Genomic DNA, 16,101 nt, shown 5'->3' with positions numbered 1-16,101 from the left:
GTGTGGCTTTATCAGTTTTATCGTAAAGGGCTTTTGTTGGCTTGTGAGCGCTGAATAAAGCTGTGTATTGTGTCAATGAACTCGCTTTCCACGATAGACCCGTTTGGCTCTGCCACGCCCAGCTGGGAATGGGTGATTTCCTTACTGACAAGTGATGGGAAGTTAGACTCATTTCCACGACTCGGTTCTTTCGAACAGTTGTAAAACAGTTCAAAACAGATTCAGCGAGTCTTTTACGTCACGGCGCAACACGTCGTTGTGTTTTGCCTGACAAAACACGACGCCCCCTTTTCGAGGAACAACCTAGCTAATGCAGCTAAATTCATCCACCGTGTGAGTAAAATATTACGACAACGTAAATAACTAGGTTTCATATTATAGCCATGTCTATATTGTTTCTGTACATTAGTAGAGTAAACCTAATGTGATTTTCAAACCTCATATTGTTTAAAAATGCTTGTCAGTAAAATATTTATTAATTGTGCTTAATGTTATTCCACCTGTCATTAGAAAGAAAAAAATGAATAATGCCCTAGCAGTTAAAAGATCCGTTCTTAGACCGGGTTAGTGAACCGGCTCACCTGAATAGATTCAAAAGATTCGCTTCAAAAGAACGATTCGTTAGCGGATCGGTCATCCCTCTGAAGTGGCATCAACCTCCGCCCATAAACTCTGCCACTTCCTCTTCGCGTTTAAATGCCACCAGCGACTCTGATCTGCCGACACCGATGACTGTGGGAAGAATTGAAGTTTTTATTACGGATTCTCTAAGGAAAAGACTGGCTGAGTCGCGACTTCCGTGGTAAAGTGAAGAGCTTGCTGGAAATGATTATCCTCTCTGAGGATAATGAAACAAGCGGCGCTAGACGCGTATTCAGTACTTGAAGACCGTTCATGAGAAGAAACGCTTACACTCATCCACTGATGTTCAACTTTGTGATCAAAACAAACGCACGTCGGACTGCGTCAAACCGACAAGGTAAAATAATGACGACATGAATAGCACGAAGTGTAGTTCTGATTTTTATTACATATGAAGAAATATATTAACAATATTAATTCATAATATTCGACTATAATAACCGTGACGGCATTTGAATTCCATTTATTTTTTTGTATTTAATCTGGCTAAAACGGTGTTAGATTGACAGTGTTCATTACAATGTAATAACATGTGATTCTGCTCTTAAGGACCTATTTTTGCCTCATGTAAACTTTTAACTTCTCTTTTTTGGTGTAACTAATGTAGTCATTTTGTTTATGTCATATATGCATTTCTGACTAATTAACAGTTTATTAAGACGTTACCACATGAAGCACGTGCAGCTTAATTCATTTATTAGAATTCCGTTAGCAATTGAATTTATATTGAAGCATGCTGCAATATGTTCTAATATGTTTTAAGCAAGTATAATGTTCACTCATTTATCCTGCTCTGTGTGTAGGATGGTCTATGATCTCTTTTTTGGATCTGCAAGGATATGAAGTGACACCGGGGCTGGACTGACCTTTGTGCTGTGCTCTGCGCAACACAACTTGAAACACTTACTCAAACACACATGCACGGTGATACGCATGGTGTTACAAGGGCGGAAAACAATGTGCCTACTTGTGACAGTGTAGTTAGAAGAAACAACATGTCTTTCCAGCACAGATGGCAAGTTTCATTGGGGACCTTGCTTGTGATAGCAGGCCTGGTGCTGTTTATGACTATGGATATGTACATTGTTCTTATTGGCATGGCTATAGTGTGTCTGGGCCTCTTTATTCTCATCCGTGCCTTCTGCGTGGTCATTAAATCCAGTCATGTAGCTGTGCCGGGTCACTTTCTTCTACACCCGCGAACGGGAACCCGTTACACCCACCATCAAGCCATTGCGGTGCAAAGGTAAGATGGAAATGCTGAACTGTTTGTGCACAAATATCATTATGAGGCTAATTTATGAGTGCAAGTGTTTAGCCAGAGTTGTGGCAACTGTATACAAACACAATGAGTGTCATGGAGTATGTAAATGTCAAATCAAGTTTCCGGAACACTGTGAATATACAAAATAAACAGAGAGACTGAAAGCTGGAATAGGCTACCTGACTTTTTTAATATCTGAACAAATTTTAATATTTGCAGACTTTTGGCAACTAGCACTTGACTTGTCCAGACTGCAAATATCTGTGCAAAAGTCACGTAGTGTATTCCAAGTTTTATACAAAGACAGTATCTAAAACAGAAGATAAATAAGGAATTTTGAGAGGTCAAGAAATGACATAGCTCTCAATTTTGTTGTATGTATAAATGTATTCAAAAAAGCAATTCATACAATGTCTTGAACACATATCTTCTATGATAAGCATGTTTTTAATTCCTGAATTGCAATTAATTATATTTGGATGCAAAATCCTCCTTAAAAAGATGTAATTCATGAATATTGGAATGATTTCTGAAGGATCATGTAACTGGAGTAATGATGCTAAAAAGTCAGCTTTGAAATCACAGGAATAAACTACATTTTTCATATATTCCAATAGAAAACAGTTATTTTAAATAGTAAAACTATTTCAAAATGTAACTGTTTTTGCTGTATTTGAATCAAATAAATACAGGCTTGGTGAGCAGAAGAGACTTATTAGAAAAACATTAAAAAAAACTTTTGACTGGTAGTGTATATAAATATATATATATTGGTCCCACTTATATTAGGTGGCCTACTTACATTACTTACATTTAAATTAATCATTTGATACAATGCACTTATTGTGTAAATACATGATTTTACACTGTACTTATAATTACACTGTTGACCCATGCTTTACACCTTAACCCACCCTTAAACCTACCCATACCACCAAAACTGACCCTAACCTTACCCATATCCCACCTCAGTAGCAGCAAAAGTGTTTTCCAATTCAATATCAGCACAATAAGCACATTGTACTTTTTATATAAATACAAAGTAGTTAAAGGAGAAGTTCACTTCCAAAACAAAAATGTACAGATAATTTACTCACCCCTTGTCATCCAAGATGTTCATGTCTTTCTTTCTTCAGTCGATAAGAAATTATGTTTCTTGATGAAAACATTTCAGGATTGTTTCCATATAGTGGACTTCAATGGTGCCCCAAAGTTTGAACTTCCAAAATGCAGTTTAAATGAAGCTTTAAATGGGTCTAAACCCAGCTGAGGAAGTAGGGTCTTATCTAGCAAAACGATCAGCCATTTAAAAAAAAAAAAAAGACAATTTACATGCTTTTTAACCTCAAATGCTTGTCTCGTCTCTGTGATGTGCATGCGTAGTCAGTGTAATGCAGGTCAATACGGTTAGGGTATGTCGAAAAACTCCCATCTCGTTTTTTGCTTCAACGTCAAAATCATCATTTTACCTTTTTTTTTGTAAAGGGCATTTGACCTTCTTTGCATGCTCACTTTGTAAACACTGGGTCGGTACTTCTGCAGCGATGTAGGACAATTTTGAAGTTGGGGAAGAAAATGAGATGGGAACAGACTTAGACAAGACGAGCGTTTGAGGTTAAAAAGTATATCAATTGTTCATTCGTTTAAAAAATGACTGATCGTTTTGATAGATAAGGCCCTTCTTCCTTGTCTGGGATCATTTAGAGCCATTTAAACCTGCATTTAAACTGCATTTTGGAAGTTCAAATTCGGAGGCATCATAAAGTCCATTATATGGAGATAATTCCTGAATTTTTTTTTAATTTCTTTTTTTTAATATAATTTCTTATCGACTGGAGAAAGAAAGACATGAACATCTTGGATGACAAGGGGGTGTGTAAATTATCTGTACATTTTTGTTCTGGAAGTGAACTTCTCCTTTAAGGTCATGTGATATAAAGTTGGACCTATACTTTTTTTAGTACTTTTTCCAGACAGTCATGTGGTGCATCCAACATGCAGAAACAACATAAAATAGGAAACAACATCATAGAGTGGACCCCCTGCTGACCCTGACCTAAATAAGTTGGTTTGCTAAAAGTTTTTTCGCATTAGTTGGTTTTACTGAGCAGTAGTTTTCTTTCTCATGCATTAGTATGACTGCTAAAGAGATAAACATCAGTCATGAAACATAATACACTGATTGATGGTTTTGTATACACTCAGTATATCTCTGGCTTTCAGTTTATAAAAATATGCAAACTAAGAGGGTGCTCTGTGTCTTTTCGGCCCACTCTCAGTTTGAAAGCCAAAGTTAAGCAGAAGTAACAAATGTTCTGATTATGGAAGTAGGTCAACAGTGAAAACAGTGAGAGTCTGTAGTGTTATATGGTAGACATGGTGAGTCTGCACCCTGTCCATGAACTAATTAATGTCACTAACATTTACATTTATTTTCATAGTGCAAAAGACCAATGTATTAGCTGGAAGAATTATAATTCCCCTCTTATAGCGAGAACGGCGAGATACAATCTATCCAGCGTCTCTACGAGATGCTGGTTTGTGAAAGAAATCACTAGGTTCATGCTTCCAAACTTTGTCAGCTTTGTCTATTTAGTTTAATTCCAATTTAATATATAGAGACAACTGTGGGGCGCATGGTTTAAGCATTTTTACAATTTGTTTGGTTACATTATTGGTGCAGAAATTACAGCTTCAGGTTCAAATTAGATTTGTTAGGATGTCATTCTGTGATGCCCATTTAAATGACAGCTCAGCAAAACAGTGTTATTATGTCAATTACAGTAATTAGTTTCAAATGACTCCCTTTAGTCAAAGCAGACAGCATCGTTTTTAAATGTTTCAGCACCTGACAAAATGCAACTGTGTCATGTAATTAATGGAGAAACTGAGAGAAAATGTTAAGGCAGGGTTATGCTTACAGACCAAGTGAAGACTGAACAGCTGCTGGGCGCCAAATTCTTTCAGTGTTCCATGTCTGAGGGAAAGAGAGAGACAGAGAGAGAGAGCGAGAAAGGGCCTATTGCCATGTAAATCCTAGTACGATGCTGGTATCTTAGTTTATATTTAAATCTGCATATGGGTTTTTTTGTTTGGAGAATCGTGCTGAAGCAAAGAATCAAAGGGGGCAATGCAGTTCATTCGGATTGCGTGACCAGGAGAATAAATGTTAACAGAAAGCAGTCAGCATTGTACACTAGCCCAGAAAGAATGAGGAGGGAGGGAACAAGAGGACGAGAGACGATATTTTTGTTTCTTGCAACATGCTGAAGCCATCAAATCAGTGCCTAGGGGTCCCCCCTTCTCCCCACCCCTGTCCTTTTGGCAAGTTTTAAGGGAATAATGTTAAACATTCAAACTCTGGTTTAAAAACACACACACTAAAATACTCACTAGCAAGCACACACTGGGTAATTTCAGGCGATTTGGTTTTCTTTTGAAGTAAATGTTGCCTCTATAACTCCTTATTACCTAAAGGCCCCAACTTACTTTATGAGACTGAATCGGTGTGACAATTTAGAACAAAATCAGGCCAAAATTAAGTTCGCTTGGAGTTCGTTAGGGACGTTCAAAGCAGTTTGCCAAAGCAAACTTTCCAGAAAGCTGGTAACTTCAAACTACCATTGGTCTGTGGTGATTCGGGGCTCCACAAAAGTCAGACGTCTACAAATAAAAACATGGACACACTGGAGAGCTGCTTTATAACAGAAACTGAAATTCTGTTTTATATTTTTACATCAGCAGTGTAATCAATATTCTATTTATTAAAGCCAAGTATGAATCTCATCAAGTTAGTGTTTTTAAGCATTTTACATTTATTCCAAAATAATAAATCAAAGCAGTAACAATTTAAAAGGATATTTTGTTTGTGAACTTTTATATATATTCTTTTTTATAGTCAACTTTTAACTATTTTTGAACTTTTTTAATTAGCCTTCCCATTAAAGGAGAAGTCCACTTCCAGAACAACAATTTACAAATAATTTACTCACGCCCTTGTCGCAGAGCTTGTGCTACACAAGCTTTTGTGCTTAAAAAGTATACAAATTTTTATTTTCCAAAAAAAAATTACCGATCATTTCGCTAGATAAGACCCTTCTTCCTCGGCTGGGATCGTTTAGAGCCCTTTGAAGCTGCATTTAAACTACATTTTGGAAGTTCAAATTCGGGGCAATGAAATCCATTATATGGAGAAAAATGCTTTCCTCAAAAACCATAATTTCTTCACGACTGAAGACAGAAAGACATGAACATCTTGGATGATAAGGGGGTGCGTAAATTGTCTGTAAATTGTTGTTCTGGAAGTGGACTTCTCCTTTAACGCCATTATATTGTTCATTCAGATGGATTTGTGAAAGCATAACTTGCAAGAACACTGGATTTATCACATGAACCAATCACAGCTGATCATAACTAGTCATATCCAATTATGTTGCGATGGAGGCATTGCCTTCTCTCACATGACTTTCCCCCATTCGTTCTTAATTACCCCCCCAACAAACTCAACACATGCTTTTCGGTCTGTTAAAACTCAATGGGCTCAGGGGAGGTGAGAGAGACACTTCTCTAGTCGGCTATTTTTATTTGAATGTGGATTTTTGGAAAAATCAGGCTGTATATAAATACTCCTCGTTCCAGAATGACACAGTCCACACCAAACTTTGTCAACATGATGCCATACTGAAGATGCTAAATTACGAGCGGATTTGGGATATCTTGAATGGTTTTAACATGGTGATTTATTAAAATAACAGTAAAAAAAAAAAGAAATATATGTTTTTTTTTTGTTTTTTTTGACTATCCGGGGCATTTTGAGGGCCTTAACATGCTCAAAAACTCTTGAAAATTGGCATGTATATTGTTCTTATCAAGCCGGACAACTTTCTAATTTACACCCATTAGTTGCGACCAACAGAAAGTCTGCTATTTTGATTTGACTGTGGAATTTTGGAAAAATATAGCTGTGAATTAATGAATACTACTACTACAAAAAAACATCGAATTTACACCAAACTTTGTCAACAAGATGCCAACATACTGAAGATGTTAAATTGTGAGCGGATTTGGGATATCTTGATTGGTTTTGTGGTGATTTATTAAATTAGCAGTAAAAAACATAACCATAATTTTAAAATGCATCATCCAAACACTTTAAAACATTTTACATGCATAGAACTAGTCATTCTGAGAAATAAATGCTTAGTTCCATTGATATAAAATAGTCTACTAAAAATAGGGCACCTTTTTTCTGATGGCACCAGGGTTGCGGATGCGCTGGCGGCAGCGAGGGCCCGTCATCGCTGCTTGCAGCTATATTTAATTAATTACTTTTATAAGGATGTAACTCAGTTACTAACTTAGTTACTATTTGTGAGAAGTAACTAATAAAAATATCTACTTTTAAAGTAACATGCCCAACACTGGTTATACACATATTCACTGCTGTTTTCTTTCCATAGGAGGCTGGACCGGATCCGGAGGGCTACAGCAGAGGAGCACAGTCCAGTCCCAGTGCCTCCACCCTCAGACACCAGTCCACAGAGCCAACCTGCAACCCCTCCTCCCTGGCAAATGGAGCCGCCGCCGTCCTATGAGACTGTTATGAAGACCACTACAGCTGTAAACCAACTATAAACACTGCTTTGACTGATTGACAAGCTGGTCCCGTTGGGGTGCATAGTAATTATTTTCATCTTTTGGCTGATAACCGATAAATGGCAGAGTAAAATTAAAATCTGAACTACTTAAGCATTTTAAATGATACAACTGAATGTAGGAGTCAAAACACAGCGATGTGCAGTATGAAAGATGGATATTTAGCTTTCATTTTGCTAAAAAAATCGGTTTGAATGAAAAAACAAAGTAACTTAACTAATTTTTATGCATGAACGCACACAGCTCTGCATGCACTCTAAAAGAGACAATGCACTTAAATAGTTATATCTTTTTATATCTCTATCCCGTTTTGTTATAGTACATACAGACTGCAAAAGTAATCTAAACCTAAAAGGGAAACAAGTTTACAAGCATACACAATATTGAATGATAAGCGATATCTTGTGCAGCTCTATTTCTCTACCTATCTCTAATCTTTTCTAAAAGTGCCTTAATTGACAATAAATTACAGTTTTGTAATTTTGTACTGGTATGGACTTATCTTATCTTGTCTTGGCTGATGGGATAAACTATATATGTTTTAAAGCCAATAATTAAAGTTATTGGTTTCAAAACAAAACTAAAAAATTAGATTTTAAAAACTTAAAGTTCCTTGAATCATCATTATCTTCTTGAAGTTTGAGAGACCCAAGGCCATTTCAAGAGTTCAAAAACTATTACCATTGGAGATGGTTTTCTAAGTTGTTTACTTTCATGTGTTTCATTGTATTTCTCTGCAGTGTTTTTATCAGTGTCAAAAACAAAAGCAGTGTTACTAAAACAGATACCAGTCGCAGTGATAAAATATCCATTCTTACTTTGTGGTAAAAAAAACAAGGGAAAAGTGTCAATAACTGAGTCTAATGGGTTTTGATTAGGTTAGATAAAGGGAATGAACATACATTAATTTGAAGGGAATATAAGAGATTTATTTAAAATCACTATTACTATTTAATATTATACATACACTACCATTCCAGTTTTGGGTCTGTAAAATTAAAAAAAATAATAATATTATAAAATACTATTACAAATTATAACTGTTTTTTACTTTAAAAAAGTAATTTGTTCGTGCAAAGCTGAATTTTCAGCATCATTACTCTAGTCTTCAGTGTCACATGATCCTTCAGAAATCTTTCTAATATCTGATTGGGTGCTCAAGAAACATTTCTTATTATTATCAATGTTGAAAACAGTTGTACTGCTTAATATTTTCTGGACACTATCAATAAAATAAATGAAAATGTCTTAACTGCTCAAAAAAAAAAAAAAAAATCTTAAAAAAAATCAAAATCAAAATATATAAAAAAGAAATAAAACTCCCCTAAAAATTGAATGGTAGTGTTTTTTTTTTTTTTTTTTTACTATGGTTAGTGGGACTAAAAATATGAAGTCAATCTGAACAGAACATGAAGATTAAAGAGTTACTCCACCCCAAAATTAAAGTTTTGCCACTAATCACTAACCCCTATGTCGTTCCAAACCCGTAAAAGCTTCATTCGTCTTCGGAACACAATTTAAGATATTTTGGATGAAAACCGGAAGGCTTGTAAACTGTCTAATTGACTGCCAGGTAAATAGCGCTTGTCACGACCCAGAAAAGTATGAAAGACATTTTCAAAATAGTCAATCTGCCATCAGTGGTTCAATCTGAATTTTTGAAGCGACGATAATACTTTTGGTACACAAAGAATCACAATTCGTCTGCTCCGCGCCAGCGTATTGCCATTTTGGAGAATATCTGCTGGACGCAAACTGTGTACGTCGTTCTGTGTCAGGCGCACCACACAGATACGTTTTCTACGTATATTTACCATTAATTTCAATAGTATGTTCCTGCACAACCGGAGGCTGCAGTTTCAGGACCGCAATTCTAGGACCGCATTTCTGAGACCTGATTCAAGCATAAAACAAAAACTATTCATTTTTTAACCTTCCATCTCATTTTTAATGTAAGACCTGGTGTGAACTTGTGTTCGAGGCGGTGTCAGCAATCTCCATTTAGCCTATTTAGCTGTGCAAAACAGTTAATTGTTCTGCTGAATGTTATATACTAGCATTTATATTCAAATTATCTAACATTTATTAATTTACCAATAAATACTAATTTGTAGTGCAATTGTTTTACCGTTTACTGCACTTTATGTGTGTCACACATCAGACGTGAATCGCTGTGCTGCGGCTAATGAACTGACGTCTCACAAAGATACAAGTCTTTCTTTACAAGAAAACTGAATTTAAAACAAGATTATATATATATAGAATATATTGAAATAAACTAGGTTAAACATTTCAATCGGGTTTCCAATGTTCAGGGTATGTTAAGAGTTAGGAGTTGGTTAGGACAATAATTAAGTGTATACAATTAAACAACTACATATTTCTTTAAAATATAATAACATACAGAACGGAATAGCAAGCGCTATTAAATAGTATAAGAAGCGAATACATACATAAATACAATAAATAAATAAAACAATAAAAAAACAAAACAAACAAACAAAAAAAAAACTATAGGGTCCTACAAATGTGGCCCTGAAACTGCAGCCTCAGGTTGTGCAGGAATACCCTTCTCTTTGATTTGAACGAAAACAGCATATCCGGCGTATGCAGTTTGCATCCAGCGGATACTCTTCAAAGTGGCGTTACGCTGACACGGAGGAGACGAATTGTTGAATAAAATCAGTTTTTTTTTCTTTGCGTACGAAATGTATTCTCGTCGCTTCATAAAATTCAGATTAAACCACTGATGGCAGATTAACTATTTTGATGATGTCTCCCATATATTTCTGGGTCTTGACAGTGGTATTTACCTGGCAGTCAATGGGACAGTTACAAGCCTCCCGGTTTTCATCCAAAATATCGTAAATTTTGTCCCGAAGACGAACAAAGTTTTTACAGGTTTGGAACGTCATGGGGGTAAGGGATTAAGGACAAAATGTTAATTTTGGGGTGGAGTAACCCTTTAAGATGCTAGTTTATGATTGTAATGCCACCGAGTACCTCTTTATTAATACGCTGAACCAAATACTGAGTCGTGCCTTAATTTTTATTTACTCCCTAATTTTTCTAATGACCAGAACATGTTTTTGAGAAAGATCTAGACATTTCCTAATGTATATTCTCTTGTTTTTTCTATATTAATGGTAGGCCTACATTAAATTGTAAGATATGGGATTGAGAAACTGAACATCACTTTTGGTCACTTTAACAGGCCTACCAGAAACTATTCTCTCTGTTTCATGTGTGTGTTTTGTTAATAATATATCACATAATGCTGCATATGTTTCCTGTGATGTTTTGTCAGTTACACATCATGTTAGTATATTACTATCACTTGTGCATATAAATACCAATACACCACAAAAACTGTGTTGTTAATTTGTATTTGATAATCAATAATATTATCAAACCAAAGGTTTTGGTGTGCTCTTGTGCTTTATTTCTCTTCTACTTTATCATTAAGATGCCAGCATTCCTGGAAATGAGCATAGTAAGATTGCTTAAGCCACTGCAACCTTTACCTGAGGGAAGGTCACCTGACTAAGGCCCATTACAGGTTCAATGATCCGGATCTCGGTTCTCCACTGGGCCTGCGTCCTGTCACTCACTCCTGCCCTTCACCTTTATGCGGACACGTTCATAAAGCTTCAGCTCGCTGGTACTTTCTTCTGTTAACTTAATAAACCACTGCTGGACTAAGTTTTTTTCCATGGCAGAGAACAAGCCGTACCGCTATGGGCTCATCGTTCTGGGGATGGCGTTTGTGGCGTTGGGTCTGTTCATGATTTCCGTAGAAAAGCCACAGGTGTTTGCAACATTCTGCGCTGCGGGAGTGATAATGGTGGTCACTGGGTCGGTCTGGTCAGTTTGTCAGTGTTACCCCAGGGTAAGGAGGGTGGGCTGTTCCCACGGTTGGCTAATAGATGGATTTAATGCTTAATTGTCATGGCATAGTATCAGATTTTAGGTTATTAATACTCAAAGTTAAAGTTTGAATTGTTTCATATTTGTGTGTTTCACCCGTCCTACAGGTGACTGTTATACTGCCAGAGAAGGAAGAGCTCTTTCGGGCTGAAAAACAAGACTTGAGTGCTGGAAGCTCAGATGAAAAAAGGTTAGAGTGATTTCTTTACCAACAACATTAAAACAAATTCAGATAATTGTTTTTTTTTTTTTTTTTTTTTTTTTTTTTGTTATTTAAAAGCATACATTTGCCAATGAGAAACATGAAATTCATTCAAGAAACTATTGTCTATTTTGAGTGATGTCTATAAATGTTTTGTAGACATGCGTGCGTTTTTTTAAGATTGAATGGATAATTTACTTTACGAGTAAAGATAATGCAAACAATCATCTTCATCATTCCTCATTCATTCATCCAGTCTAATTCAATCTTTTCCTTCTCTTTCTGTCGTTACACTGGGGTCTGTGTGTCTATGTGTTTTCTAAGAGGCCATCAAGACTCATTACTTTCTAAGTCTAAATTCACTCGCTCTGTAACCGGGTTCAGCAGATGCCTAATTGAATCTTACCAGGCAGAGAATGTAATTACTCTAAATATGATAAGATTACTTTTGGATAATAGTGAGTTTTAGAAAGCAGTCTACAAAATAATGAATTCCACTCCCTGCCTGACAAAAAAAAAAAAAGCAACAGGCATCACTATACTCAAGATTTTCTTCATCATCAAATTTTTCCACCTTGACTGACATTTACACTCATTTTTTATGTTTTTTTTTTTTCTGGTCATTCCTTTGTTTGAGTCAAAATATCACATTTGTTATTATCTATGAATTAAAAATGGGGACAATTCATTTTTAAATGTTTTTGTTTTTAATTGTTGTAAGTTAATAATAATTAATAATTATTATGATGTTTAGTTTTATTAGGATGTCTCGTTTTAATACAGTTGACTAAGAATTAGTAGTAACACTACTTTACAAAAAGGTTTATTAGTTAACTACTTTAGTTAACATGAACTATGAATGAACAACACTTAATGTTAATTTCAACATTTACTAATGCATTATTAAAATCAAATGTTGTGCTTGTTAACATTAGTTAATGCACTGTGAACTAACATAATACATAATACAAAATGGCTGATAAATGGCAGATGGATATTTTTGGGTTGTGACTGCAGAACTTTTTAAAATTGTCTGCAAAACAGTTGTACAAAACAACAACAAAAAGCATATCAGGCATCACAAAATTAAATTTAAATTAAATTTTTTCTACTTTCAACATGTGGTATAGTTAAGATTAGGGGTCAACCAATATGTTTTTTAGGGCCGATACCGATTATTACAGATCAAATGAACCGATAACTGATATTTTTAACCGAAATATGTATATGTCAGGTGTAAAAATTTAAATTTATGTAAAAAATTAAGAATAAAAAGGGCTCTGACAAAATTTTCTTTAAATGCTTTTAAATTATTTTATCGGCAAATTGGTTTTAAAAATGACCGATACCGATAACCATAAAATATTTAATACCGGTGCCGATAATAACTGGAGCCCTAGTTGACGTATGGAAATTTTTGCGTTGTGATGGCAAAACTTTTGTTAAAAAATTGTCTGCAAAACAATCCAACAAAACAACCAAAAAGAAAGCATATCAGGCAACACAAAATTAAATTTCCCCCATATCTGGGTGTACTTTCACCATATGGTATAGTTAAGATTAGGGGTTGACTGATATATGTTTTCAGGGCTGATGCCCATACTGATTATTACAGATCAAGTAGACTGATAATGTATATTTTAAACCGATATGTATGTCTGGTGTAAAAATTAAAATTAATGCGAAAATAAAGAATAACAAGGGCTCTGACAAAAACGTTCATTAAATACTTTTAAATTAATTTATCGGCAAATCGGTTTTGAAAATGGCCATTATGATAACCATAAAATGCTTAATATCGGCACCGATAATCAGATCCTTAGTTAAGGTGTGTGGAAACTTCTGCGTTGTGATGGCAGAACTTTTTTAAATTGCCTGGAAAACAATCCAACAAAACAACCAAAAAAAAAAAAAAAAAAAAAAAAGCACATTGACAACACAAAATTAAATTTCCCCCATATCTGGGTGTATTTTCCCCATATGGTGTAGTTAAGATTAGGGGTCAACCGATATGTGTTTTTCAGGGCCGATACCGATTATTACAGATCAATTGGACCGATAACTGATATTTTTATCCGATATATATGTCTGGTGTAAAAAATAAAATGAATGTAAAAAATTAAGAATAAAAAGTGCTTTAGAATAAAAGAATAAAAAACTTTCTTTAAATGCTTTTAAATTATTTTATCGGCGAATTGGTTTTGAAAATGACCGATACCAAAAAACATAAAAATGCTTAATATCAGTGCCAATAATCAGTCAACCCCTAGTTAAGATCTGTGGAATTTTTTGCATTGTGATGGCAGAACTTTTTTTTTTTAATTGTCTGCAAAACCATCCAACAAAACAACCAAAAAGAAACCATATCAGGCAACACAAAATAAAATGTCCCCCATATCTGGGTGTACTTAAGTGTATAGTTAAGATTAGGGGTGTAATGTCTGGTGTAAAAAATTAAAATTAATGCGAAAATAAAGAATAACAAGGGCTCTGACAAAAACTTTCATTAAATGCTTTTAAATTAATTTATCGGCAAATCAGTTTTGAAAATGGCTGTTATGATAACCATAAAATGCTTAATATCGGCACCGTTAATCAGTTGATCCCTAGTTAAGGTGTGTGGAAACTTCTGCGTTGTGATGGCACAACTTTTTTAAAATTGCCTGGAAAACAATCCAACAAAACAACAACAACAACAAAAAAAAAAAGCATATCATATTAGGGGTTGACCGATGTGTTTTTCAGGGCCGATGATGATACGAATTGTTACAGATCAAGTAGACTGATAACCAATATTTTGAACTGATATATATTTCAGGTGTAAAAGATTAATGTCAAATTGAAGAATAACAAGGGCTCTGACAAAAACTTTCTTTAAATGCTTTAAAATTATTTTATCTCCAAATTAGTTTTGAAAATGACCAATACCGATAACCATAAAAATGCTTAATATTGGCACTGATAATCAGTCGCCCCCTAGGTAAAATGTGCAGAAATTTTTGTGTTGTGACAGCAGAACTTTTTTAAATTGTCTGCAAAACAAAACAACAACAACAAAAACTAAACTAAAAAAAAAGCGCATAATATGCAACACAAATGATACTGTATATTGAGGTCTAATTAAGTGAAATCTTCTGTCTGTCCAGGAAACTAAACATTATTTACAATGTTAAAACCATGCAAAATAAACACAATGGTAACCCATACAACCCAAATTAAAACTGTAAACCACATCTTCTGCCTAATTGTCATAGATGCATTCACTTGATGTAAATGTCAGTACATTGTGAAACTTGTTGTAAACCCGGGTTGGATAGATGGTCAGAATCAATGGTGTACAGTTACTCACATGTGAATGACTAAAAGATGAGAGAATTGTCATTCCTAGTTAGCATTTATATTCACATCAAAATACTACAGGATACAACTTACATTTATTTTTCTGTCACAGTCCAACAAAACCAATTAAAGCTCCCTTGGCTGGCTTCTGTGATGATGAAGTAGAAATATCAGCTGATCCAAAACGCCACATGGATAACAAAAACAGTGAGCGTGTCATCGTCCTCCACACATGTCGAAGTTCACCCAGTGTTCTGGCCTGCTCCAGCACTCCACTGACGGACAGAAGAGCTCCACGACCAGACTCCAACCGAGAAATGTACTATGGGAAAGTGGAGGACTCGTGTTACTACACATCTGAGCTGGAGAGTGAATAGCTCCTGCTGATCCTAATGTCCAAATCAACACCTCCATTTAAAGGAGAACTCCACTTACAGAACAACAATTTACAAATAATTTACTCGCCCCCTTGTCATCCACGATTTTGATGTCTTGCTTTCTTTAGTCGTAAAGAAATAATGTTTTTTGAGCAAAACATTTCAGCATTTTTCTCCATATAATGGACTGATATGGTGCCCCGATTTTGAACTTCCAAAATGCAGTTTAAATACGGCTTCAAACGATCCCAAATGCGGTCGTAAACGATCCCAGCCGAAAAGGAAGGGTCTTATCTAGCATAACGATTGGTTATTTTAATAAAAATAATACAATTCATATACTTTTTAATGCCAAACGCTCATCTCGTCTTACTCTGCCTGGACTGTTTTTTCCCAGTTCATGACAGTTGTCCCTCAACTTCAAAATCGTCCTATATCGCTGTTTTACCTTTTTTGTTAAGGGTGTTTGATCTTCTTTGCATTGTCACTTTGCAAAGACTGGGTCGGTACTTCTGCAGCAATGCAGGATGATTTTGAAATGGTTTTTGAAGTTTAGGGAGAAAATAAGGTCGGAGTTTTTCGACATACCCTAACTGATTCAGAATACACAGAGTTCAGGAAGAGAAAGGCTAGGCGAGCGTTTGAGATTCGAAAGAATTTAAATTGTATTTTTTTTTATGAAAATAACTGATTGT

At 35.2% G+C, this 16,101-nt stretch overlaps 2 protein-coding genes across 2 annotated transcripts; both read left to right on the top strand.

Annotated features, from left to right (window-relative positions):
* Positions 1-642: 642 nt before the first annotated feature.
* Positions 643-8,398, top strand: si:dkeyp-51f12.3 (uncharacterized protein LOC107988041 homolog). The gene is made up of 3 exons (XM_051137890.1): positions 643-979; positions 1,446-1,888; positions 7,366-8,398. The coding sequence occupies exons 2-3, from the start codon at positions 1,560-1,562 to the stop codon at positions 7,538-7,540; spliced, it is 504 nt and encodes a 167-aa protein (XP_050993847.1). The 5' UTR covers positions 643-979; positions 1,446-1,559; the 3' UTR covers positions 7,541-8,398.
* Positions 8,399-10,457: 2,059 nt separating this feature from the next.
* On the top strand, positions 10,458-15,641 carry bsnd (barttin CLCNK type accessory subunit beta). Its single transcript, XM_051138106.1, has 3 exons — positions 10,458-11,450; positions 11,596-11,678; positions 15,142-15,641. The coding sequence occupies exons 1-3, from the start codon at positions 11,274-11,276 to the stop codon at positions 15,404-15,406; spliced, it is 525 nt and encodes a 174-aa protein (XP_050994063.1). The 5' UTR covers positions 10,458-11,273; the 3' UTR covers positions 15,407-15,641.
* The last annotated feature ends 460 nt before the right edge of the window (positions 15,642-16,101 follow it).

Source organism: Labeo rohita, chromosome 20, assembly GCF_022985175.1.
Source record: "Labeo rohita strain BAU-BD-2019 chromosome 20, IGBB_LRoh.1.0, whole genome shotgun sequence".
NCBI lineage: Eukaryota > Metazoa > Chordata > Actinopteri > Cypriniformes > Cyprinidae > Labeo > Labeo rohita.
This window is presented reverse-complemented; position numbering and strand designations above follow the sequence as displayed.